We start from the raw sequence: 26,019 nt of genomic DNA, 5'->3' as shown, positions 1-26,019 counted from the left end.
AGGCGGCACCGCACGTCCGCCGCGTCTGCCGGCCCCCCCCCGCCCGTTAAAGGCGCGGCGGCGGCGACAGCGCTACTTCGTCCCCGCCCGCCAGGGATCCTCGGCCGGCCCCTGGGGATTTACCTTCATGGGGATCACCTCTGCCAAAGTCCACCCAGGCATTCGGTGCCCCACACGCTGGGATATCCCCAGAAGTGGGGATCACCCACCCGGACCTCCCGCATGGGTGTATTCCCAGAGATCACCCACCCAGACCTCCTGCATGCAGGGATCCCCAGGGATTTCCCCACTGAGACCACATCCATGGACAGGGACCACCTACTCAGACCTCCAGCACACATGGATATTCCCACCCAGCTTTCCCACACGTGGAGGTAGATCCACCCAAACCCCCACCCAATTGTGGGAATCACTCCTCACAGGAGGTCCCCCATGCAGTGATCCACAAGGATACCCCCCTCCAGACTCCACTCCTGAACAGGAATCACACACCCCCAGACTTCCTAACACACAAGGATCTACAGGGATCTCCCCACCCATGCGTGGGGACCAGCACCACCACCCCGAGACCTCCAGGGTGAAACAGGGATTGCCTTTAAATTTCACCCAGTTGCCTTAAAACTGTCTAGAACTGCCCTGCACACAGCATGGGAGGTACTATGAGCTCATTTAATCACAGCCCCACTGGTCTTCAGTCAGGGAACTTAATCAGATTTTTTCAGGTCAGACTTGTCAACTTTTTCTTGCTTGTTTTTTTCCTTCCAGCTGACATGGGTCCTTCTTAAAGTGCTCAGAGGACAGATTCCTGTCACCTTAAATATCATGACAGCTTGTGCATGAGATCAGTAGCTGACCACAGATCTGTGGGTACCCACAGGGATGAAAACTGATGCTCCGTCATATGGTTATTTGGGGACAATGAAACAGTGCAAGAAGCCACCAAGGGCACCCATCCAGCTCCATTGCTGGGTGACTGACATCAGTTCTCAGTTTCCCACAGGCCCCAACATCGATGGGGAAAAGCAAATTCCTGTCCACAAAAAAATGTTCACAAGAACTCCCAGTGAATCAAGGCAGCTGCCATCATCCCGAGGCTTTGCGTGCACTCCCCCAACATTTCTACAGACCTCTGGTGTAATTTCCAGGCCCCACCACTCAGAGCAAACAGTTTATTTGTCCCAAAGTGTCTTTGAGAAATCAAACACTCCACAGCATTTGGTATCCAAGAAGGGTTTGTATCAAGCTGTTCTAAGAGCTCATCATTACCCTCTTCACCAGCCATGTGTGTCACTCAGCTGCAGGCGACCACAGCATTTCCAAACCATCCAAAGCAAACAAAGGCAGAGGCACAAGGAAGATGCTGGTGGAAGCAAAGCCAAGTAGACTTGTTGGCAAAGCCAAACTGGTACCACCAGTGACAGGGATGTGCAGGAGGTAGCCACTTTGAACTTGGGACCAGCTGTCAGGTGGTGAGACAGCATTTTGCTGCTTCATCTCAGAGCTTCCCTGGCTCAGAATGTCCCAGATAGTCACACTGCTCTTGCAGAACTGTTGCTGAGAGAGACGCATGAGACAATCAAAGGCAGCAACTGCATCCTGTGCTTGTAAAGGTGCAAATTTGAGGCTGAATCTTCCTTGTATTAACCATTTAGGTAGCTGTAGTGATTATGGCAGGGCTCAGCAGCAGCAGACTTTCAAAGAATCATGAAGTCGCAGAATGGAAGAGACCTTTAAAGGTCATCTAGTCCAAGCCCCCTACCATAAGCAGGAACATCTTCCACTAGACCATGTTGCTCAGAGCCCCAAACAACCTGATCTGGAATGGCTCCAGGGACAGGGCATCTACCACCTCTCTAGGCAACCTGGGCCAGTGTTTCACAACCCTCAGCATCAAAAATGTCTTCCTTCTCTCTAGTCTGAATCTCCCCTCTTTTAGTATAAAACCATCAGCCCTTCTCCTGTCACAACAGGCCTTGCTAAAAAGTTTGTTCCTACCTTTCTTATTGACCCCTTGAAGTACTGAAAGGCCACAAGAAAGTCTTACTGGAGCCTTCTCTTCTCCAGGCTGAACACCCCCAACTTTCTCAGTCTGTCCTCACAGCAGAAATTTTCCTGCCCTTGGATTACTTTTGTGGCCTCCTTTGGACTCATTCCAACAGATCCATGTCTTTCCTGTGCTGAGATCTCCAGAGCTGGATGTTTAATTGCTTTTGTCCACAGCAGAGTTTTCCAGCTGGCATCAGAATCAAATCACCATTTCCCAGGAGCAAGAACAGATTTAGCACTCCACAGACAGGGAAGGGGAGGTCCTGTCAACAGGGATAGAAAAACTGGGGCCAAGAGGCGGGAGAAGGCATAGGAGGGACAGGGCTGTCCCTCCTGCAAGAAGCTGAGCAGGAATGTGAAGATCAGAGTGCATATCCAGCTGATATACATACAGAAGAGCTTTCTTTTCTTCCAGGACTCAGGGGCAATTGTCCCGCTGTTTGGTCACTGCTTGCTCTGAAGGAATCTCGACCAAGAACATACCACTACCTACCAGCTCAGAAATTTCTGGTCCTTCACATTCTTATACATTTGCCACAGCACTGCAGCATAGGCCATGCTATAAGGCCCTAAAAAGCTTTTTAATCACATGTTGTGTACCATTGCCCAGTACATAAGGCAATAAACTATCCAGATTATGTGTACTGAGAAACCTGATGGCAAAATTCACTGGAGAGCTACCGCTGTGCACATCAGCCAGCCAGGCTAATGACGCCGAATATCCCCAACTGCAGGGAGGAAATAATGCAAACAGCCACTGAAATCCCACTCACATTAGGCAGCCACTCATGGGGAAAAAAGAAAAGGTTTTAAAATGCCGCAGGAGCCCCAAGTCGTTAGTTTTGTCAGAAATTTTGCTTTCTCAGATCACAGGGAAAAAGCTTTCAGATCCACGGGTTCAGAGAAGGTTTGAGAGAGCAGCAAGCTATGCACTTAGCAGGGCTGTAAGACACAGGAGCTGATTATGGTTAATTTAGCATTTTATATAAGAATGTGAAAGATCCTTATCAATGCCAGGAACAAATGCACTGCAAGTTTCAACACCTCACTGATTCCAGCTAGGAAAAAACCAATAAAAACAACAGATGACCAAATGCTGGACTTTGTTTCTGTATTAAATCTTTTATACTATTTACAAGCATGAATTCCTACAATTGGTAGGAAGTGGAAGTTAATAGTTCACACACATGCCAAAAAAAAACCCCAAACATTTCAACTGCTGCTAAAGAAGGTCACAGAAATGGCTACAGTTTAGTTCTCAGAGTAGTAAACTAGGAGTAACTCCACTGCGGAAACTTGAGCTAGATGGAAAAAGACGTTTGAGCCAATCCAACTGTAAGGGAATAAAAATACATCTGTCCTAAGCAGCATCTGTCAGCAGAAATGATGCTGGAAAAATCTTGCAAGAAGAGCAAAAGCTCATAATTAAAAAACCCAACCATCTAAACCGTGAGGTTGTATGTGATCGGCGGGAAAATTTGTGCAGACTTGTAAGTCTTCGTATAATCCACGTGCTATCACATCATATATAGATTTTTAATTAAGCAGAGAGAAGCACAGTGACATTTGTACTGCTGAAAATCTGGCTAATAAAGTGAATTGTTAGAAGCTGTTTCAGAGCTCACTGAAAAAAAAAAAAAAATGACAAAAAATCATCTTCCTTGTCAGGATTTCACTCTTATAGCACTGAAAAGCCCAAAATGGGTTTTAAGGCTGTGCTGTTCAATTCTGTCATGTTCAAGAGCGGAGCAGCTATGAGCAGCACAATTAAAGACACCCAGACAACTCAGTGCCCATCACAGTGACTGACATTTCCAGAGTGATCAGACTTAGAGCCACGAAAATGAGCAGGAGGTTGGAGCACCTCTGCTACAAGGACAGGCTGAGGGAGCTGGGGTTGTTCAGCCTGGAGAAGAGGAGGCTACAGGGAGACCTGAGAGCAGCCTTCCAGTACCTGAGGGGGGTCTACAGGAAGGATGGGGAGAGACTGTTTATAAGGGCCTGCAGTGACAGGACATGGGGCATTGGCTTCAAACTAGAGAAGGGCAGATTTAGTTTGGATATCAGGAAGTTCTTCACTATGAGGGTAATGGAACACTGGAACAGGTTGCCAAGGGAGGTGGTTGAGGCCCCTTCCCTGGAGATATTTAAGGTAAGGCTCAACAAGGCCCTGGGCAGCCTGGTCTAGTTGAGGATGTCCCAGATGATTGTGGGGAGGTTGGACTAGATGACCTTTGGGGGTCCTTTCTGGCCTGGACCATTCTATGATTCTGCCAGTTTCACTTCTGGCTCCTCAGTTCTCACCTCCTATCAGAGACCTGAGACTAGCTGCTCTCAGCTTGCACATTTGCAAAATACAATGGAAACCCCATGGGAAATCCCAATAGGAAAACCTACCCCTTCCCTCTGTTCCTGTACCAGACACCTAGTTCACACGTCTGCCCCCAAAACGCTGTGGGTTATAAAACCCAACATGGCAGCAGCAATTGCCCTTTGATGCTCCAAGTGCTTCACCCAGCTGTCCTGCAACTGCACAGCTCATTGCTTCTGGACATGGTCACAGCCACCTTAAATTCCCCATCAGCCCAAGACAGAGGCCTTCCAACTGTCCTATGTGCCAATATATGCAAACAGAAGAAAATGAGCTTCTAAATCCTTGCAAGATCAGGGCCTGCCACCAGTCTGAATAATCTCTGCTCATTTTCAAGTCACTGCTGCATCTCATGGCTTTAAATATCTTTTCTTCCAAAAGAGTTTAATCGTGACCAAAAAGCAACAGCTTTAGCTGCAAGAGCTCACTGTAAAGGAAAACCTATTTGCAGTGGCTGCAGGTCTGGGCCATGGAGGTGGAATTTCATTTTTAATCTGGAGATTTCAAGCCCTCAGTATCAGATATAGCTAAAGGGATCACAGGGAAGCTGGGCAGAAAAGCAGCTTTCTGAGCAGCACAGTAATAACCACGCTTTGCATTCACATTAGGAGTAGTGTTTCAAAGCAAGTCTCAAGTATTTATCTTTTTTTTCAGTAGCACCCAAGCAGAAGATTTTTTTTTTTTAAGCAGAAGATGACTTTTTAAGATTGAATGGGTATCACTCAGCAAAGCAAATGAAGAAATTACACAGAACATACCCTTTCTCCTGTAAAATGCTCCCTGTGTGGCATCACAGTGACAGTTGAAATCCTTTCTCCCATTCATCATCCACTGTATGCAGTCGTTATTTATGCTGTTCTACATTCAGGTTTTAAATTAATACTCCTCTTGATCAATACCTATGGAAGGAAGATATTTTTCTTTGCAAAAACCCCATGTTTGCAAAACCAAGGCAATGCCCCTCCTAAGCACAGACCTGTAACCTACCCAAAACACAGCAGGATGGGTAGCAAAGAGACAATATGCAGTGAGACATGGGGGGAAACAATGAAATAGGAAGTCAGACAGACCTTCTGCTCCAAGGACCCTTTCAGTATGAGGATAAGGCATCCCACCACCGAAGCAGCCTGCAAGTGTGGCTCAGCATTTCCTCCTCCCACAGTCAGGGAAGGACATTGATTGAGCTCTGCGAGGCATCATGGGAACAGTGTGTGTCAGGCTGTGACAAACTTCTGAGGAAATGTGCAGCAAACGGGCTCAGAGCCTGTCTGGATAAATCAAAGAGTACAAGAACTATCCCAGCTGTTCATGCCACCACTATTAAAGTATTTTGTCTGTGGCTACACAAGGGATTCAGCCACCTGCCTGGTGTAATGAGTGTCACACCAGAAGGGATCTTTGTTCTCTATTCCCCCGTTTGCCACCACTGGTGGTGACGCACACCTGCATCTCAAGGGTGGCTGGAGACTTGGAAATGCTGGCAAATCCTTTGGTCTGAGGAGCCATCCTGCAAAGAGTGTAAAGATAACTGGTGCCCCAGGAGATCCAATAACAATTCCCAGTGGTGTCACAAACTCACTGTGCATCCCTCTTGCTATTTTAGCTCCTCATACTTAAAACGAGCAAATATTTTTCTCTTCACCTATACATAGCCAATCTTTTTAGGTAGTCACAAGCCTCACCCCAACGAACCTACCATCTGCTCATGCTGTGTGTAGACTCATAAGGCATCATACCATTCCTAAAGCATGGAAAACAGAAGGGGTTAAGAACCCCTCAGATTCTCTAGAGAGAGCAAAAATGCACCGTCACAGAAGCCAATTCAATTTATTTTACCCAAAGGGACAAAAGGATATTTACAAAGCCCTTTATAAAACACCACAGAGAAAAACATTATTGTCCTAAAGGGAAAAACATACCCATTAACAAATTAGGTGAGAGATAAGATGTGAGAGGTCTGAAATAGCTGCATTCCTCAATGCCTTTAAGTTGTCTGTCTTCACACACTTCATTTGTTTCAGACAGCAGCACTGCTCATGACAATTTGGGAGTAAAGGTGGCTAAAAATATCTGGGGATAAATGTATTTTAAATGTTAATAGGTAAAACCTAATGGACCTGAGCAAGAAGACTTGGGATTTAGAAAATCAGCTGAGGACCCTCTCAAACACATGGCTGGCTGGGTTCTTAATTTCCCTTACATCATTGCTGAGCATATCTTAGCACCCCTACCTGAGCCTTGTCAAATGGTCTGTGTGGAAGCAAAGCTCAGGGAAACTACTCTTGTGTTTATGAGCTGGGTAACTGCCCGCTGAAGGGAGGCCAAAGCAATCACAGCATTTAATTATTACTGACAAGTTGCAGATAAGTGAACTGGAAAAAAAAAAAAAAGATTAAAAAAAGACACCGTCATAAGGAAGGGCACTGTGACAAGTTAGCTTCTTCCACAGACAACAGTAATACATTAAAACATTCTGTAATAGTGTCATGGATTGTTTGGGGAAAATTAACTTGTATTCCAATTCTACACTCTGACCATGAAAACTGAGGTATACAAAGCATGATGCCCATAGTCTAATGCCATGATCTGTTCAAAGGAAAACTTACTAACAGAAACTCCAAAGGCAGTAAGGAGGAGTGAGGAAGATCCAAAGGGAGAGATGAGTCTGGATTCCTGCTTGGCTGGGACAAGCATGGAAAGGAGATGAAGTGCAGGAACATACAGTGGCAGAGCTGGGTGAGGATTCCTTCATCACAGCTAAGCTATCTACATTTATTGGCAGACCATGGGCAAAAGGCTTGAGTGACAGAAACAAGACTGTGTTAACAGTTAATTACGTACAAAAAGGTCAAGGCAGGGGATCTGCTGACATCTGGCAGCATTTTGGCAAAGTCTAGCTTCTCCTGAAGTCCTGGTTGAGTCAGGAATGCTGATTTGCTTTGTGTTAATTGGAGGAAGAAGTAATGAGAACTCACTAATCACAGAGCTGTGTGCCCTGCAGACTCATTCTGGTGTCACTCATTATAGCTTGCTGATCACTCAGACAAAACCAAGTTTTACAAGGATTTCAGTGACTGCTCAGCACCCTTCCTTGGCTCATTGTGTTTGCACAGCATTTAATTGTCCTTCCATAGTCTCTGAAAACATAACCAAGCTACCTCAGAGAGCAGGTATAAACTTTGTGACATGTTATACCTGTTCTGATTTGTGTTTTTTAAAGCATGGACATATTTTAACAAGATGTCAGGGCTGATGGTGGCTTTTCTGAGGACAGCAGTGAAGGTAACCAGAGAGCTCCATGGCTGGCATTGTGCCATAAGGCATAAACCATCTTATTCCGTATATGTTGTTGGCCCAAATAGGGCTCCAGCAGACCCTAGCTCATTCTTCCCTGTTGCAAGCCCTACAAAGTGAAGGAGTTTTGGAGTCAGTATCAATATTGAAAGGTAGCTCCTTGACATAGAACTGTTTTACATGAATGCATCTCCATGATGCATCTACAGCAATGTCCCCTCCCTGGAAGTGTTCAAGGCCAGGTTGGACAGGGCATTGAGCAACTTGATCTAGTGGAAGGTGTCCCTGACTATGGCAGGGAGGTTGGAACTAGATGATCTTTAAGGTCCTTTCCAACCCAAAACATTCTATGATTCTATGATTCAGTAAACTCTGGTGGTGGTGTACCTCAGCTGACACAGCAGTGAAGGCATCACAATCTAAGCTCTCATTCCTGGCAAGCTTTTACCGAAGGTCCTGAACACACTAATGTCATCGCTCGTGTCTTCAATGTTACTGTGACCCTTGCAAACTGAATTAATAGAGGTCTGTTAGCATCTGCTGTCTGCACACCTCTCTCCTTCTCTGTGCAAACATGCATGAGTGCTATTACTCACCTTTCCTCCCCCCCCCCCCAGATAAGGCTTAATGGATCAGTATTTAATTGCAGCAGCAAGTTCAAGGTATGAGACTCGGTGTTTGCATTAGAGCAATTTGTAACAACCCTTGGAGGAAAATGGCAGCGGTCGGGTGATCCATTGCACACTCATCTCATTTAAATGCAATTCAATTCAGACAGACCACTTGGCACAAAAATTAGAAAGATGACTTAACAAAAAAAGCACAGAAGACTAGCTCTGAAGCCAGGTGTCAGATATATTGGTGTGTGACATTCACAGAGGAGCTGTCCAAGAAAGCCTGTAGCCCTTAATTGCTAGGTTGTAATGAAGGTGGCAGCCTGTGTTTAAAGCCACTCCATTCCCTCCTTTTATGGGATTATTTTAAACACAACACAATGAAAAATAGAAATAGAGTGATGTGCTCTTCCCCCATACTGCAGTTAGAAGGCTTAAGAGCTTGGCTGGGCCGGAAGGAATGGATTTCTATGTGAGCAACATACAGATTGTCTTCCTTGACTCAGTTTGTGGCTTTGCACTGATAGGGAAATTGAATGAAGTTAACTGTATAGTTTCAACATCACTATTCAGCCTTTCAACTGAGACAGATTACTGCTCCTTACAGGACTTCCTCTGGCATTCAGTGGAGGATTTGGCAATCCTCTCTAAGTCTGGTTCTCAGCAATTCTCTGACATGGAGGCAGTTAGTATCTTCATTGCACATAATAGTGCTGTAGAAGACAGAAAAAATGGCTCTTTTCTAGTCATTTTACCCCTTTTCCTTCTGACAGGAATGACTTTCTTTGCTGGTCCAGAAGTCAGTGCACGCTGACCTCATGCTGGGCTCTGCCAGCAAGCATGGAAGGCACATGGCTAGCAGACAAATGCTGAGAGCCCACTAATGTTTGCAGAGCAACAAATCCCCCCATTGCTGTCTTTTGCAGGGCAAAAGAGTCCTGGTTTAACTGGCAAAAAGAAGAAGCAGCTTTACCACTGTGTGAGGTGTGCTGCATCATCCCATACAGGGAGAGACACAGGGTACTTGAGGGTAAATGGGAGGTCAGAGCCCTTCCTCTCACCTATTAAACCTGAGAAATTAAACCAGATTCTGATTCAATTTCAAATCATTATAACTTCACTTCAGTAAGAGGGTTACTCCTCCTTTACATAGGGGCAAGTTAGAACCAAATATCAAATCTTATGGCCCTGATTCAGTTTGTACTTACACCAGCACAACCTAGTGATGATAGACATAATTCACAATTAAAAGTCAAATAACTCACTATTACCCTGTGAGAAATCAAGGTGGCTTCTTTCCTTCCCTGCCAATGAATCCAATATCTGATGCTCAGGTCTAGAATGGAGTATTATTTGACAAATAAGTATGAGAGAGTGATGTTCACACTTGTCAGAACAAGGCACTCCAGCATATACCTCTGAGTTGCCTTTTGGGCTGCAGATGCTTCTTGAAAGCATTGCCAGCTCCATGCATGTCCTTCACTCCCACAGAGCCTGTCAGCCCTGCTACAGCTCACCTGCTCCTGTCTCTGACCCCCGCTTTGGGGTCTTACTCACCACCTCACTCTATTTGCATCAAGGTATAGAAATCAAAACAGGACTAAACCAAACAAAATGAATGATCTTTGAACTCAATGACATTGAAGGTCTTTTCCAACTGAAATGATGCTATGATCATCACTTGGGTTCTGCTGTGGATAGAGAAGTGTTGACTCTTGGGGTATTTGGAAGGTGATGCATTTGGAGACATCTTGCACATTATGCATTGCTTCTCTCTTGGATCCCAATCCTTCCCTCAGCTGCTCTTCCACCTCCTCAAAGGCAAAGCTTTAATGATGCAGGCAGTGAGGACACCAGGAGATGCAAGCTACACTCCTCTGAAACAATTACAGCTATAAAAGTTTATCATAAAGCTCAGGAGAGCAAGAAGCAGAATGTCAGTCATGATCCTTTAATTCTCAGACTGGCTCCTGAAAAAAAATAAGACAAACCCAAACCAGATTAACCAATTTCAAAGCAAGCAGCAAGGCACTGGCATGCTAGCATAGAAGCAGCTGTTGAGAGCACTAGTGAATAAAACAAGTAGCACTTCCTTACTGACTTGCTTCCAGGTCCCTTCCAGGTTTTTTGAAGTCACCTACAAGTCCTGTCCCATAACCACTCTACCACATCCAGCTAATGCAGGAATATCTGCTACAGAAATGTTTAAGAGACAGATACAGGAATACTAGCAGAAGCTCTGTGGAATAGTCTTCTCCAATTAGTTATCCATGGAAGAATGATACTGAATGACTCTTACAAAGAATGCACAAAGCACTTATTGTCATACTAATCATCAACTTTCTAAGCAAAATTAACCAATTTGCTAATTAAGACTCATGACGATTCATCATTACAGTAACTATGTGCTTCAGATGATTCATCACACAGTAACTGGCTCCCACAGCTCGGGGATGTGTGTAATGGCTCCTTCCCTGCTCTGAGCAGTCCTGCTCATGAGTCACCTCAGCCTGGCTCCAGGCAGTTGCTGCTTTCCAAAGGCAATGAGGGGGAGGAAAAAAAAGAAAAAAGAAAAAGAAAAAAAAAAAAAAAGGAAAAAAAAACCCAACCAAAATGAAAAAAACCCAACACCACAGCTTGAGACACTTTTTGAAGCAGGGATGGGAAAAATAGACACCACTTCTAATGTTATTTGACCTGGATGACCAGAGACCAAGCAAGTTAAGTCTCATGAGTTCCAAATGATACATTTTAAATTAAACTTGTGACAGGGATCAGAGCCTTCTGCTGAAGAAGGAAGGAAGAGTACATCCTCACAGCAGACAGAGAAGATGATGCCTCTGATGACTAAGAAGGGGAGACACAGAAACTGGGAAATTCAGAAGGGGGAAGCCCAGAGATGCAACACTTTTTGTTTGTTGGATGGCTGCTTTCTGGATCTCCTAATACTGGGTCTCCACTCACTAGGGCTCCCTATCACTGTGCAGCCACTCAGTGAGACTCCATGGCAGATGCCCAGCCTTGAGGAGAAGGCTCTGAGCAGAGAGCCCTCCTAAGGCACAGTACCACATCCCTTTGCTTGGGCAGCATCCAGAAGACCTTCCTCTACATTCAAAGCAAGAGTGAGAGCTTGAATCACCCTCACAATGTAACTCCTGACTCCTCTGATGATCTCTCTGCTTTCTAACCATCTTTCCTCTTCTCTGTCTCAAGATGAGTAATAATCTCACACTCATTTAACAAAAGATATACCAAACTCAATGTCTTACCCAAAATCACACCACTGCACTGCTGCCCTTGCCATTTGCAAGATGCCCTCATCCAAGGCAAAAAGCAACACCAGTATTAAGAGCTTTGCATTTTATGTTCATCTCTGATGTAGCCTGTCATGTAAATGCCATGGTTTGACTTCTTCATCTCACATTCACAAAATGCAGACAACCCAGTCCCCAGTCTCAGGCTGCGCCAGGGGAGGTTCAGGCTAGATGTTAGGAAAAAGTTCTATACAGAAAGAGTGATTGCACATTGGAATGGGCTGCCTGGGGAGGTGGTGGAGTCGCCATCATTGGGGGTTTTCAGGAAAAGACTTGATGGGGTGCTTGGTGGCGTGGGTTAGTTGTTTAGGTGGTGTTGGATTGGTTGATGGGTTGGACGCGATGATCTTGAAGGTCTCTTCCAACCTGGTTTATTCTATGTATTCTATGTATTCAGGAGCTGCAGGATGAATATATCTTATCTCAAGGGGGTTCTGCAGTGTAACGAAAGACTAATTAGTTGAGGAATCTCATAGCATGACAGCTATAATGCTACAGACATCAGGGAAACATCATGACCACCACAATACTCCAGCTTCTCAACTTAAACACAGCAATAGCGTTCACGCACTGGGGGGGTATGAATCGCCTGTCTCCATGAGATGTCACTGCCAGGACAAACTAAATTCAGTACAATCCCTGCGTTGAATTCAATTATTTCTGTGGGCAAAGCAGGTCCACACTGTCATGGAGGAGCCTGCAAGGGCTAAGCTTGCAGCTGCTGGTGGGAGCAGGGCCTCCCACCCAGCACTCCATCTTACTGTGATGGCAGAAGTTGCTGATGCTGTGGAGCTCTCTGTAACCACCTCAATCATCTGCCAGCCCTAAACAGATTATTTTAGTTCTAATCATCTTGAACTCATCTGACCTAGCTCCACCAGCCTCCATAATTCAAGGTGCAACCTCAGAGAGAGTCCTCTTCTTGCTTTGCTTCTTGACTATGGACTGTGTGATGTAAATCAGCCTGCTGGAGGCTGGATTTTTCTGGGGCCAGGGGGGATTTGGTACCTGTAAAGTACTGGGGACAAGGAGAGTCCCAGAAATAACACAAAACCAGCTTAGCAAGCTGTGCTGAAGAGGGAAGGATGCTCCTCAGCCACGTATGCTGTGTCCCACAGATAAAGGATAGTAAAGTAAAACTTTGCACCTCTGAGGCAGTGAGAAGACCTGCTGAATGCCTGGGCTCTGAAATCATCTTTCCAAAGGGTTTCTTCAAGTCAGCTAGCTGTTTGCAAGCAAATCTCACTGCAGAAAACAAAGCCCTGCCTGGGAGAGCAACAAATCATGGCAGTCAGTACATCCACCAGCCCACACAAGGACAGGGATGTGTCCCTTCTCAGAAATATATCTATTCATCACTACACAGAGACAGGACAGAAGAGAAGGAACAAGTCAAGCAGCCCCCAGGCTGAGCCGTGTGAGACTTCTACAGTATCAATCAGCAGGGCACAACACAGACTCCATCCTAGGAACATGCTACCTCACACCTAGATTCTCCACATGAGTCTTTTGGAAAGGGAATGGCCTTAATTCATCACTCACAGAGGGCAGAACCAGAGACACAAGCAGGGAAGATGTCTGCAAGGGAAGAACACCAACGGCTTCTTCCCCCTAAGCAGCCTTAGCAATGCTGGCTCGACTGAGACAAGACCATTTCATTGCAACACCTGGAGTCTGAGGTTTATCATTTCGGTCTGGGGCTCCTCTGAAAGGAGCAGATGTGCCCGATTGCAGCCAATGAGACAGGTGGGAGGAATTAAAGGCACTTTACCCTTGCTAGCTAAAAAGCACCAGCGAGAGGGTCTAGGCTACAGCTCCATTTCCTCATTTATCTTCAAGCTGCGCAGAACGAAGCAGGCTCAGGGTTACTCAGGAGCAGGTTGCTTGAAAACTCATGCAAAACACGTGAGAATACTCCGATTTCTCCAGCCCTTCTTCAGGACAGCGCCAGCCTTTGCAAACAAGCTTACCAAGAACCAGGTGAACGCCTCACAGGCTGTTTGCTCGGGGTGTTTAAAACGAGCCGCAGCTGCTTCCGGAGCTGCTCCGAGGGGTTAAAGCCAGACCAGAGGTAACAGCGTAGGCTGTTGCAGGGGTGGCCCAAGCGGGCGGCTGCGCCCATGGAGGGCGCCTCGTCGCTGGAGGGGTACCTGGAGCACTGCGGCGGGCAGGTAGGCAAGACAGGCGAGGGGGGGGAAAAAAAGGCTACTTGCGTTGGCCGGGAATCGAACCCGGGTCAACTGCTTGGAAGGCAGCTATGCTCACCACTATACCACCAACGCGCCGTTGAGCTACGTTTGCTGCCGGGTCCTCAAGTCCAGTGTTTCTCTATGTCAGTATGCTCCAAGGCAAAACTGTTCGGTGGTGGTTTGCCCGGCGAAGTTCTTCTCTGCGTCTACCAGTCTGGCTTGGGCTGCTGGCGGCAGCTGGAGGTGGGGGGAGGGGGTTGTCCATCTTTGAAGCTTCTCGCTGCCTGGACCAGCCTGGCTTGGGCTGCCAAGGTCACTCTGCCGTGCTACAAATATCTTCTCTGCTTGTCTGTCCAGGCTGGTATTTCCAGTTCAACCTTACATAAACTGTGCTCAGTTTTAGGACCCTCACTATGAGAAAGCCACTCGGGGGCTAAAGTGGTTGCAGAGAAGGACAATGAATCTAGTCAAGGGTCTGGAGGAAAGGGCTGGTGAGGAGCAGTTGAGGGAATTGGGGTTGTTTAGTCGGGAGAGAAGTAGAATGAGGGGAGATACTGTTGCCCTGTACAACTGCCTGAAAAGGAGATTGGAGTCAGGCGGCAGTTGGTCTCTTCTCCCAGGTAGCAAGTGACAGGATGAGATGAAAGGATCTCAAGTTGTGCTGGGGGGAGGTTTAGGGTGGACATCAGGCAAAACGTCAATACAGAAAGAGTGGCCAGGCACTGGAACAATTGCCTAGGGAGGCAATAGACTCACCATCCCTGGAGGTGTTCAAGAAATGTGCACATGACACTTCTGGACATGGCTTAATGGCCATGGCAGTCTTAGGCTGATGGTTAGACTTGATCTTGGAGGTTGTGGTAGGTTGAGAGAGGGCTTAGCTCTCCCTCCTCCACAGAATAAGAAACCACAACTAGCCCAGTCGAAAGAGCAAGCTATATATTTACAAGCATATATGGAAAGCAGGTTATATATAACACAATATATGCAGGTATTTACAATATATACACAGAAATACACAGCAAAGAGAAATAACACAACAAAAATCCCTCCCTCGGGGAGGGATCCCCTCCTTGGAACCCCCTCTCTCCCCCCCTTACCTCCCTTTTTCCCCAAAAAGGGGTTAGAGAGAGAGAAAGGCAAGTTACTAAGGAAAAGAGTTGTTAGTAAGCTTCAAAAGCCCATGCAGGATTAGTGTTTGCTTATCTGAAGGCCAACTCCAGCAGTTTGCAGAAGAAGCAGGCAGGGAGAACAGGCTGAAACCTCCAACTCCCAAACCGAACTGAACTGAGGAAAAAAAAAATTCCAACTGCTTCACAATCTAAAGCTGCATTTTTGTTTATCAACCAATGAAATTCGTTTAGCATATCAGAATGTTTTGGTTCTAGTACCGAAAACATTAGCCAGTGTGTTCCAGCAGTGTTTGTTCTTAAAGGCACAGCCTCAAACGACCACAGAGGTCTTTTCCACCTGACAGGTCTTTTCCCCTGATAGACTAGGGGAGTGCTATTGTGTTTGAACTCCTGCTGTTTGCATTGATCAGCCTGGCTACTGGGGAGTGTTGGCATGGAGGGGGCAGGAGATTTGGATTTCTTCACATGGGTTGGTAAACCTTTTTTTTTTTTTTTTTTTAATAGCCCTCCTGGTCTGAGACAGTTGCAGAAACAACAGGGTGAGGGACCAGGAGAGGGTCTTCACCCAGGGAACACAACTTTCATAGGTGCATCTTCTTAAGTGCTATTAAGACCTGAAAATGGCTTTAGCGCAAGCTGTTTAAATCCAGAGACCTCCCAGTGGCAGTCAGCAAAGCCCTCTGAATATAGCCCTATAAAGTATATGATGTGGTGAGGTATAACCAGGGTTCCACAAATGCTACTGAGGTTTTGGTATGTCAGACTTACTGAGATGCCTGATAATAGCAGATGTGCCAGATACTGCTGTAGAAGAATAAATAAATTCCAAGTCTGCTTAAAGCAGCTGGATGTGATTTATGTGTACCTGGGTTGCAGGAATTCCTACAGAGGAAGTGAAAATGGCTGTTTCCCTTCATGCTGCCCCAAGCTAAGTGATCTCAGACAGGATCTATGTGTGAAATCTCTTTCCCAGTGCTGCTGGGAGATGTCCAAAGCTATGCAGTTGATGGGGCCTTCAGTGAAGTTAATTAACCTAGAGTCTATAGCAATAACCCTTGGCAGCTGGCCCAATATAAACATGGTCTTGTGCCCCCTTCCACAGCCTCTGAGCATCTGGCTAACAAGCCAATCTTCCTCAGTCCTTAACCCTGTGAGGGCTTTTTCCCAGACGAGTTGTATGGAAAATCTGATGAGAACAGAGACTTGCTTTCTGATCACATTTGTTCTATGCTTTTTACTTATTGCTACTTTTTTTTTAACTTAATTTACAGCAGTTTAATACTTCCAGGCTCATATGCCACTTATTTCCCCTTTAGCTTTGTTCTTTATAATGTGAACTGGGGGTGTTATCATATTCTTCGATGCCACTTAGTGTGAGGTGTGAGTAGTCCTACAGGCTTGTAGTGATGAGGTGATTGTCCCCCTGTACTTGGCACTGGTGAGGATACACTTTGAGTACTGGGTTCAATCTTGGGACCCTCACTCCAAGACAGACATTGAGGTGGCATATGTCCAGAGAAGGACAGCAAAGCTGGTGAAGGGTCTGGCATGACAAGTCTTAAGGGAGGAATAGCTGAGGGAACGGGTGCTGTTTAGCCTGGAGAAAGACCATATTGTTCTCTGTAACTACCTCAAAGGAGGTTGGAGCCAAGTGGGCATTGGTTTATTCCAGGTAGCAAGTGACAAGATGCGACTAAGTGGTCTCAAGTTGTGCCAAGGGAGGTTTAGGCTGGACATGAGGAAAAACTTCTTCATAGAAGGGGTTGTCAAGTCCTGGAACAGGCTGCCTGGGGAAGCAATGGAGTCTCCATGTATGCAGAAATTTAAGACATGTAGATGTGATGCTGGGTGTCATGGTTCAGCACCACACTTGATATTGTTAGATTAATGATTGGACTTTGTGATATTAAAGGTCTTTTCCAGTCTAAATAATTCTATGATTCTTTTTTGTATCACTTTGCATCAAAATTCACATAGAACTTCCCTAATTAGCTCCTGTATCAGGAGCTCCATTGGAGGTCTTGCAGAGACTGTGCCTTCCTTCTATTACTAATTTTAAAATATTTAAAGTAGATGCATTCTAGTTGCCCTATAAAATATTTTTAACTGCTAATACATTTGTAATTGACCTCTTAATTTTCACATAGCTCTCTTGAATCCTGTTTTCCAAAAATCTGAGGGTTAAGGGGAGTAGCTTCAACTGATCACATGAGGCTCTGCATCTAGAAGTCTGGTTTAGAAACAGTTTTGAATGCAGGTGTTCATGATGCTTTCAGAGCTAGACTCAATCACATCTGTATTGGAGATAGTGAAGTTCACTGGAAGATTTGTCATTTAAGAGTTTTCCAAGTGTCTATAGACAAATATACTGTAAAATAGGACTGGCGATCTCCCTGTGTGCATAGCTGTGTTGCTAAGTGAGCTGACTAGCACACAACACAGAGCAGCAGTAGCTTAAGGCTGAAGGGTATTGATCTGGAAACCCTGCTCCCACTGGAGCTCATGCAGTGCCAACTCAAGGGCCTCAGTCTCCTGCGAAGTTCACAGCTCTGATTTGTGCTTGGATAAGCATGTATGTTTGGCTCTCATGCTCAAAAATGCCTAAATGAACACACAACCTCTTGTATAGATCGTCTAGTCCAAGCTGTCACCTGCTGTGGGTACTGGCAGAAACCACCTTCTTGGAAGAAGCTTCCCACTAACTAGAAGTCTTATGCCTTAATGGAGAAGGGAATAAAGCCTATCTTAAGCCTCTGCCTCGTCATATTATGCTGCCTCTTTAACAGCTTTTAGTAATAAATAGAAGATAAAGAAGGACGTCAGTATTCAATAACTTTGCTTGCAGGTATGTTGCATGCCTGAGCCAGGAAAGGATGGTGGCTTTGCTGTCTGTATCTCACTTAAGTTAGTTCAGTGACCTCCAGCAGCTGAAAGAAGAATCTGGTTGTGGTTCTGTGAGCTGCTGCCCTCTGTTGCACAAATCCAACACGACACTGACGCTGTCCCCTGGTAGCAGGGAAAGAAAGTAGTGATGTACTGCATGGGAGTTACAGCCAGCCAGGAAGTGCCAGCTGCCTTCCTTGGGAGAACTCATGAGTAATTACGTTGGTTATATGGGTGATAACGGCTGTGAAGGGCAAAGTGCCAACGTTGTACCTTCAATCACTGCTGCAGGTATGTAGTATTTGCCAGGAGTTTTTCTAGACTGCCTTTCAAGTGTGGCAGGAAAATGCAGTTCTCCCCTGTAGAAGTTATCTGGATATTTATAGGCTGGTAGACAAGCAAAGGACACCTTTTATTTGCTGTGATGATTGAAACCTCTTCATTAAATAGAGGATTAACTGGGGGGCTAAATTAAGACTAAGTGTGTGGTGGTTTGAAAGGAAAGGCTCTGCTTTCCCTCCCCCACTGAGAAAGAAACCACGGCTAAACCCAGTCGGAGAAATGAGATTATATTTTACAAGGAAACAGATTCTGTAATGCCGGATCCTTAATGATACTCTTTCTTCATTCAAGGATGACATCTCAGCTGGTCCTCAGCTGTTTATGCCCTTAAACCTTTATGATGTAGACCTTCCAATGCAAACAACTGAAGATGCACTGTTCAGTTCCCAGTTTAATCACCCCAAAGAGCTTCCTATGGACTTTTCCTCTGTGGATCTCAGCTTTCTTCCAGATATTACCCAAGATAACAAAGAACAAAACCAATCTGAAGATGGTCATGAAAAGCAAGAAGACCTATGCGAGTCAATATCAAGAAATGAGGACAGCAGAATCTTCACGGATCAGAGTAGCTTGTCCTGTCCAGATGCAATTCAACCATCTCCTGAAGCATCTGTCACATGTCCTTCTCTGATACCAATGACTCCTATGACCCCAGTGATGTCTGCATCAGATAGCACTGGCATAGTTCCTCAGCTACAGTAAGTTTGTGTTGTATAAGTAGCATAAGAGTCATAATTTTGCTTGAACCTTGCTTAGAGAATGTAGTAAGTGTGGTTTGGTCTTAAATAAGTCCATCCCCAAAAAACTGGGGGGAGAGGGGAGGAGGGCAGCCATTCCTCTTTAAGGAGATAATGGAGCAAATGCACTGACACTATTAGAAGGCAACCAAATACTGTGCTCATCAGTGCAACACAAATGGAAGTGGCACAGGATGATACACAGCTTAGCAAAACAGGAGAGTGGACTTAAGAGTGAACATGCTAGGTGAGTATCTGAAATGTCCCTGGCTTGTTAAGGGGGAAGAGTCTCTTCTGGGAGAAAATCCTCTCAGAGGGACAAGTGTTTGGTAGAAGTTATTTAGATGTAGGATGTACTGCTAATTACTTAAGTCTGCAACATGAAAGTACAAAAATACTTGAAAATGAGTATTTCTTCCAGCAAGGAGGATGTTAAGGATGATGACTCCAGGGAGCTAAAGATGTCAGTCTGCTTTTCTGAGAGCAGGAGAGGGGCATGAAAAGTGTGAGAAATCCTGGCCTCAAAAGATCCTGTCTAGGTTAGAGCAACTATGGAGTAGTTTATACATAGAGAGAATGACATACCTGCACCTACCTTAAAGAGTGGTGTAGTAATTCTGTAAGTGCTCAGCAATGGCTTACCTCAAAGCTGTGAAAGACTCCAGTGATGTAGTTATTGGAAGACAGACAAACATGGTATTCAGGGACTAATTTGTGCCTTGTTATACCTCAGAAACTAATTTTGGTACTGAATACTTACATTTTGCCAAAAGTAGCTTAACACTACAGTGGGAACAAGGTAGGCAGGAAATTAGTTGATGGCAATTACAAATTGGGGTGTGACTTCATGTTAAGCTAATACTGTTGGGGGTTGGCTCTGCAGTGGCTTGCTTTTGCAATAAGAACATTCCTCTCTCATCCCTCAGGAATATAGTGTCGACTGTAAACTTGGCTTGTAAACTAGACCTGAAGAGCATAGCTCTGCATGCCAGAAATGCAGAGTATAACCCCAAGGTAAATCTTCAGGACTCAAAGCTTTACCCTTACCGCCCTTTCTCACTGATGATGGATGCTAATACACAACTTCACTATGAGCTTTGTACTTTTTCTGAGAGCACTGTCTTGACCCATGGGGGAGTCATGAAAATCTGCTGTTTGGGATTGTTTAAAATAAAAGAAATACAGGGTGACCAGAAGGAGGTTTGTTTTTCCTTTTCTTTGAAAAAAGCCCCAGCAATGAGATGTTACTAAATTACTTGAAGGAGATGAATTCCCTCACCTGTGTCTAGCTACCTTCAGCTGAAATGGCTCAAGCAGCCCTCACTGAGGAGGAAATATCAACCCTGAAACTCTTGGCTAAAAGAATTACTGGAGGCAAACTGGAATTGCATGATACCTCTAGAAAGTGGTCAGATGTAGAATCTTGCTGGGAATAAAGGGCTTTCTATAGGTGACTTCAGACTGCTCAACAAAGTGCAAGGGACAAGGCAGTCATGCTGTGACTGTATTCTTAAGCCCACCTGGTCCCAGAGCAGTGGAAAATAACTTTAGGGTGGTAAATAGTTTTACATAATGAATGAGCTTAGCGACAATTCTTGAATGAACAGCAATATAGTACCAGTTAAATGCCTCAGCTGGACTATGAGGTCTTCCTTTCAATTTGCAGAGATTCGCTGCTGTCATCATGAGGATCAGAGAACCACGAACAACAGCCCTCATCTTCAGTTCAGGAAAAATGGTCTGCACAGGAGCAAAAAGGTTTTGGTGGTTGGTTGTTGTTTTTTGGGGGGTTGTGTTTTCTTTTTTCTTCTAAGACTTGGGTCTTGCAGTTTTGCCTGTATTATGATGAAAAATTACGGAAAACCTTGTTTAAACTGTCTAGCAAAGGACTGTCATAATTTCAAAGGAGTGAAGCTTTCTTCATGATGGCAGTTCAGTAATTACTGAACTGTGTCCCTGAATATAGAGTGAGGTGAGCAAACATTAGCAGAAAAGCTGCTAAAATGCACAGGAATTAAGGGATTATTCACATGTCTCACTGGCTTTAAAGTGAATTAGGACATAACTTGTGTCTGTCAAGTCACTCTTTAGTGTCTGTGTCCATGAGTCAACACATCTACCTCTAGAGAAAATGAGAATTGGAGAAAAGCAAAGACTATTTGTGTACTTGGAAGTTCTCTTCCCCAAGTTTATCAGCTTGGGTTTTATGTCCTTAAAATCTCAATGAGATAATATATCAACTTACATCCTGGGAGATCTCCAACCCCTACTACTGCCCCAAACTAGCTAGATGATTGTGTTGGTGTCTGTAGTCCACCTCTTGGACCAGCTCTGAGACGCTGTAAGGAACTGAGGAAAAAAACCTCTTAAGAGGGTATCTCCTAGGTGCTGCAACACATTCCAGTGTGCTGAAACAGATCAGAGGAAAGTGAATGACAGAAGGGCTTTTTTTCCTCTTAGCTCACTGAAGTGGTTCTGGGGATACATGCTATTTTAAGTAATGGCATATCTCTTTGGGGAGGATGCATTAGCATGGTGGTGGCTCTAAAGTGACTCCCAGCTTGAGAGCAGAAGAAAGCACTAATCAAAGCTGTCTTTCCCCTTCTCTTGCAGTGAAGAGCAATCACGGCTGGCAGCCAGGAAGTATGCACGTGTGGTGCAGAAGCTTGGGTTCCCTGCCAAGTTCCTGGACTTCAAGATACAGAATATGGTTGGAAGCTGTGATGTGAGGTTCCCTATCCGTCTGGAAGGCTTGGTTCTCACTCATCAGCAGTTCAGCAGGTATGTAAAAATCAGTTACAACCACGTGCAACTTGGAGCAGTGTCTGTGTAAACTGCAGACTCAAATCATGAGGCTGCACAAGCCTGGCAAGAGAAGCATAATTAACTGGGTACTGAATATCATGCATGTCTTGTGTCCATCAAAAGGCATGCTCACTGGTTCAGCAAGCATGAACCAGTGGCTATAGACATGTGTTACAATAAAGATAGTGAGGTTTATCTTCTGCAGTAATTTGAGTGGAGCACAAGCCAAAATGACCTCCTGCTTAATGGCCAGGGTGATGTACACCAGCTGGCAGTAAAAATTCCAGTGCTTGAGACAATGATTGACACAATTCAGCTGTGAAGGGCTTTTCTGAATTATCCTCCTGTGTGGTGCTCACTGGTTTCTCCTTGCAGGGACACCATAAACACCAGCTTAAATCTTGACACTAAGAGCACATTATGCAGGTGTACAGTCACTGCTGGGGTAAAGTGTACACATGTTAGATCTGATTGAGATCAAGAACTGAAGAAGCTCCTGAGTTCTTTGTTCAGTTGATTAACAAAGAGCTTCTCTTTAGCAACAGCTGTCTTTGGGAATATTGTTGCCAGTCTTTGCTGCATATCAGCAGCATGCACCAGAGACTTGTAAAACTGAATCACCAGCACTGCTCAGGTTAATGCAAACCTCCTGTCTGTGCCAAGTACTGCAGTATCAGCCTTAGTGGGTATTTTTCTTCCCTGCAGACCCTGTCAATGGGAAAAATAACCAGTCCTGATTAAGCACTTCAGGTTCAATTGGAAGAGATCTTGAGCTACCTTTAGGGACATGAAAATCACCAGGGGGCTGGAGCACCTCTCCCATGAAGACAGGCTGAGAGTTGGGGTTCAGCCTGAAGAAGGCTCACTGCAACCTTTCAGTACTTAAAGGGGCCTATAAGATGGGGACAATCTTTCCAGCAGGGCCACTTGGGGCAGGTCGGGGGATGATGGCTTAAAACTAAAAGAGGGAGATTTAGACAAAAGGAAGACACTTTCTTTCTATGCTGGGAGTGGTGAGAGACTCATCTGGGTTGCTCAGAGAAGAGATAGATGCCCCATCCCTGGAAACATTCACAGTCTGATTGGACAAGGCTCTGAGCAACCTGCTCTAGTTGCAGATGCCCCTGCTGACCGCAGAGGGATTGGACTAGATGACCTTTAAAGGTCCCTTCCAACCCAAACCATTCTGATTCTTCTCAGACCTGATCTGTACCCTTACTCAGCTGTGAACATTTAACACTAAGGAGCCTCATGACCCCTGTTAAAGCAGATGCCTGTCTGCAAAGAGAAAGTTTCAGACATGAAGCTGAACTGCAGATGCAAAATACAGAACCAAAAGGACAGTATTTCTTGCATATCATTTTGTTCCTTATGCCTGGATGTCTATAAGTCATCAAGTTAAAGTAAACCTGTAGTTGAGCAATGGGCATGCTGTGCCTTTAGTGTGGGCTTGCTCAGAACTAGGTATTGCCATCATTGAAGAAAGGATGAAGCTTTCAGTACTGACAAAAATCTAAATTTGGTTGTCTTTTATTAGTGCTACATATAATATTTTGCATTTAATTTGAGGACTAAATATATACTGAAGATTCACTGGGCTGTCATCTTGCCTTAGTTGCACAAGATGGTTTCTAATAAGGGCTCTTAGCAGACTAAGAAGGGTTTGAACACTGAAGTTTACAATAATGATTTCAATACTATGGAAAAAATCACCTTTAGTGGCTCTGAAGTGTTTAAGCAGGAAGAACTCCAACCAGCTCCAGCTGGGATTACCAGGTTATTCTTGATGTCTAAAACCTGACCTGCCTTTTCCTGGGTAGCTAGCTAAAAATCTGTGGGTTTAATTACTCTCTTGTTAGTGTAATTAAAGAGCACTTTATGCATGCAACACTGCAACATTTGCATTTTACTAATCTTACCTGCTTGCTTTGGAACAGCTATGAGCCTGAACTGTTTCCTGGCCTTATTTATAGGATGGTAAAACCAAGGATAGTGCTGCTTATCTTTGTGTCTGGGAAAGTTGTACTGACTGGTAAGTAGTCTCCTCTGTACATCCGTAATGGAGTGCTACCACAACTTCTGAGAGCATTGAAATGGAATACTAGCTAAACTAGCATCTTGCCACGCTTTAGCCACTCAGCAATCTTTTTAATGTCTACTGCTGCTTATCTGTGCCTTCTGCAGGTAACAATATCAGTATTGTTACACTAAAATCTCATGTTGCCTCACATAGTGTCTCAGATTTCTATGTTGTTGAGCTTGAATGTGTTTTTTTATTAAAAGCTTAATGCTGTGTGTCAATATACAGAATCCCAGCAGGATGCTGACATGCTAGTAACCACTCAGGCACTTGCATAGAAATATCACAATAAGCAATATAAAATTGCTTGGACAGGAAGCAAACTTCTTAAAACACTCCAGTGACAACATTTAGTAGGGATTATTAGAGGAAAGGGTGGAGATGTAAGAACTTTTTCCAGACTGTTTGGCAAAACACTCAGAAGGCAAAAGTCATGTTGAGCAAGTGTGCTCAGCAGGTCCTGTGTCAAAAAAGGTTGGATTCCTGGAGTGCAGATTCATAACACACTTGTTTCTAAAGCTCATGAAAATACTCTTATCCAGAAGTACTGAAAGGTAAATGGTACCTGTTCCCTGGGACCTGGATGTTGTATGTGCATTCACACCACAGCTTTGGGGTATGTGAAAGACCAGAGAAGTATCTGCCTCACAGGTTCTTGCAAGCATAAATTGTGAATGAGCTTCGCAAACTGAGGAATGAAGCACTCGGTACAATTCTTAAATGTCTCCCAACTTCCTCATAGGCCCAGTAAAATCATACTAGCCAGGTCCATTCCACTGATACTTGCATTTTTGGGGTGCTTTAACTGCAACACCCTCCAATGTGCAGCAGGTCCAGAAGCATGAAGGCAAATGCTCATCTGTGAACACTGGGCCAAACTATAGTGACACAACCGAGCTGTGAGGGTTTTTTCTTAAAGGAAGTAACTTCACTTTTGACAGTGGAAGTTGTAGTAATGCAGACCAGTTAGTTATGTTTGAGTATGTTCTGAGGAAAGGGTTTAAGCGTTTATCTGGAGTGGCCCTAGTAGATCTTTAAAGTCCTTTCCAGCCCAAACCAGTCTATTGTCTGCTTGCAGTATACATGGAAAAGGCTAGCTTTGAAATCACAGGTGCCCTAACAAATATTAAAAATAATGAAGCTTCTCAGACCTGGAGGAGGAGAGTTTAAAATAGAATAAACCAGGTTGGAAGAGACCCTCAAGATCATCGTGTCCAACCTATGATGCAACACCACCTAATCAACTAACCCATGGCACCAAGCACCCTATCAAGACTCCTCCTGAACACCTCCAGTGATGGTGACTCCACCACCTCCCTGGGCAGCCCATTCCAATGGGCAATCACTCTCTCTGTGTAGAACTTCTTCCTAACATCCAGCCTAAACCTCCCCTGGTGCAGCTTGACACTGTCATCTTGTTCTGGTGCTGGGTGCCTGGGAGAAGAGACCAACCCCCACCTGGCTACAACCTCCCTTCAGGTAGTTGTAGAGAGCAATAAGGTCACCCCTGAGCCGCCTCCTTCTCCAGGCTAAGCAACCCCAGCTCCCTCAGCCTCTCCTCATAGGGCTTGTGTTCCAAACCCCTCAAACTATGGATTAACTTCCAGTATTGGAAGAAATGCCCTTCAAATGTTTCTATCTTTCCACTTACCTTATCAACAGGCAGAGCTGTTACTGTTAAGCAGATAACACTGTGGATCTTAGTTGACTTTTTCCAAATGACAGTGTTTTGTACCCATCAAGAACAATCAACTGCTGTTGTTTTGGTTCCCCATATTAAACAGAACTACTCCAGTCTTAAAGCAAGCTAGGAATTGCTTGTTGAGGTGGCAGAAGTATGATAAAAATTCTGCCTTAAACTAAGTTGCTCTTAACACAGGAGTTTTGTTCATGGTTTGTAATTGTATTAGGTTTAAGTTGCATTCAGTTATATTTAACACTCTGAATTCTTAACATCTTTTTTCCTAAATGTCCTTTTAGGAGCAAAAGAGCGTTCTGAAATCTATGAAGCATTTGAGAACATCTATCCCATTCTAAAAGGTTTTAAGAAATCATCATAGCAGAACCCTTAAAGCAATTAATACATGGCTTTGCATTAGTGTTTGGAACAGAAGCAGGGGAATTCCTGGACCCAATTGTACAGTTGTGGGTTATTAAGCAATTCTAAATGCTGTAAGTGCTGGTGCCTTTCTATAGTTTGTTAAAAGGGGT

General features: G+C 44.7%; 1 protein-coding gene and 1 non-coding gene across 2 annotated transcripts; one reads left to right on the top strand and one right to left on the bottom strand.

Moving 5' to 3' along the window:
* Nucleotides 1-13,759: 13,759 nt before the first annotated feature.
* TBPL2 (TATA-box binding protein like 2) lies at nucleotides 13,760-25,868 on the top strand. The gene is made up of 7 exons (XM_054162204.1): nucleotides 13,760-13,809; nucleotides 18,471-18,884; nucleotides 19,850-19,937; nucleotides 20,590-20,681; nucleotides 21,537-21,704; nucleotides 23,666-23,760; nucleotides 25,789-25,868. The coding sequence occupies exons 1-7, from the start codon at nucleotides 13,760-13,762 to the stop codon at nucleotides 25,866-25,868; spliced, it is 987 nt and encodes a 328-aa protein (XP_054018179.1).
* On the bottom strand, nucleotides 13,850-13,921 carry TRNAG-UCC (transfer RNA glycine (anticodon UCC)). The gene has a single exon. It is a non-coding gene; the product is annotated as a tRNA-Gly (tRNA).
* Nucleotides 25,869-26,019: the final 151 nt, after the last annotated feature.

This window comes from Dryobates pubescens, chromosome 5, assembly GCF_014839835.1.
Source record: "Dryobates pubescens isolate bDryPub1 chromosome 5, bDryPub1.pri, whole genome shotgun sequence".
Classification (NCBI taxonomy): Eukaryota; Metazoa; Chordata; class Aves; order Piciformes; family Picidae; genus Dryobates; species Dryobates pubescens.
The sequence above is the reverse complement of the archived record's forward strand: the minus strand, read 5'-3'. Positions and strand labels throughout refer to the sequence as shown.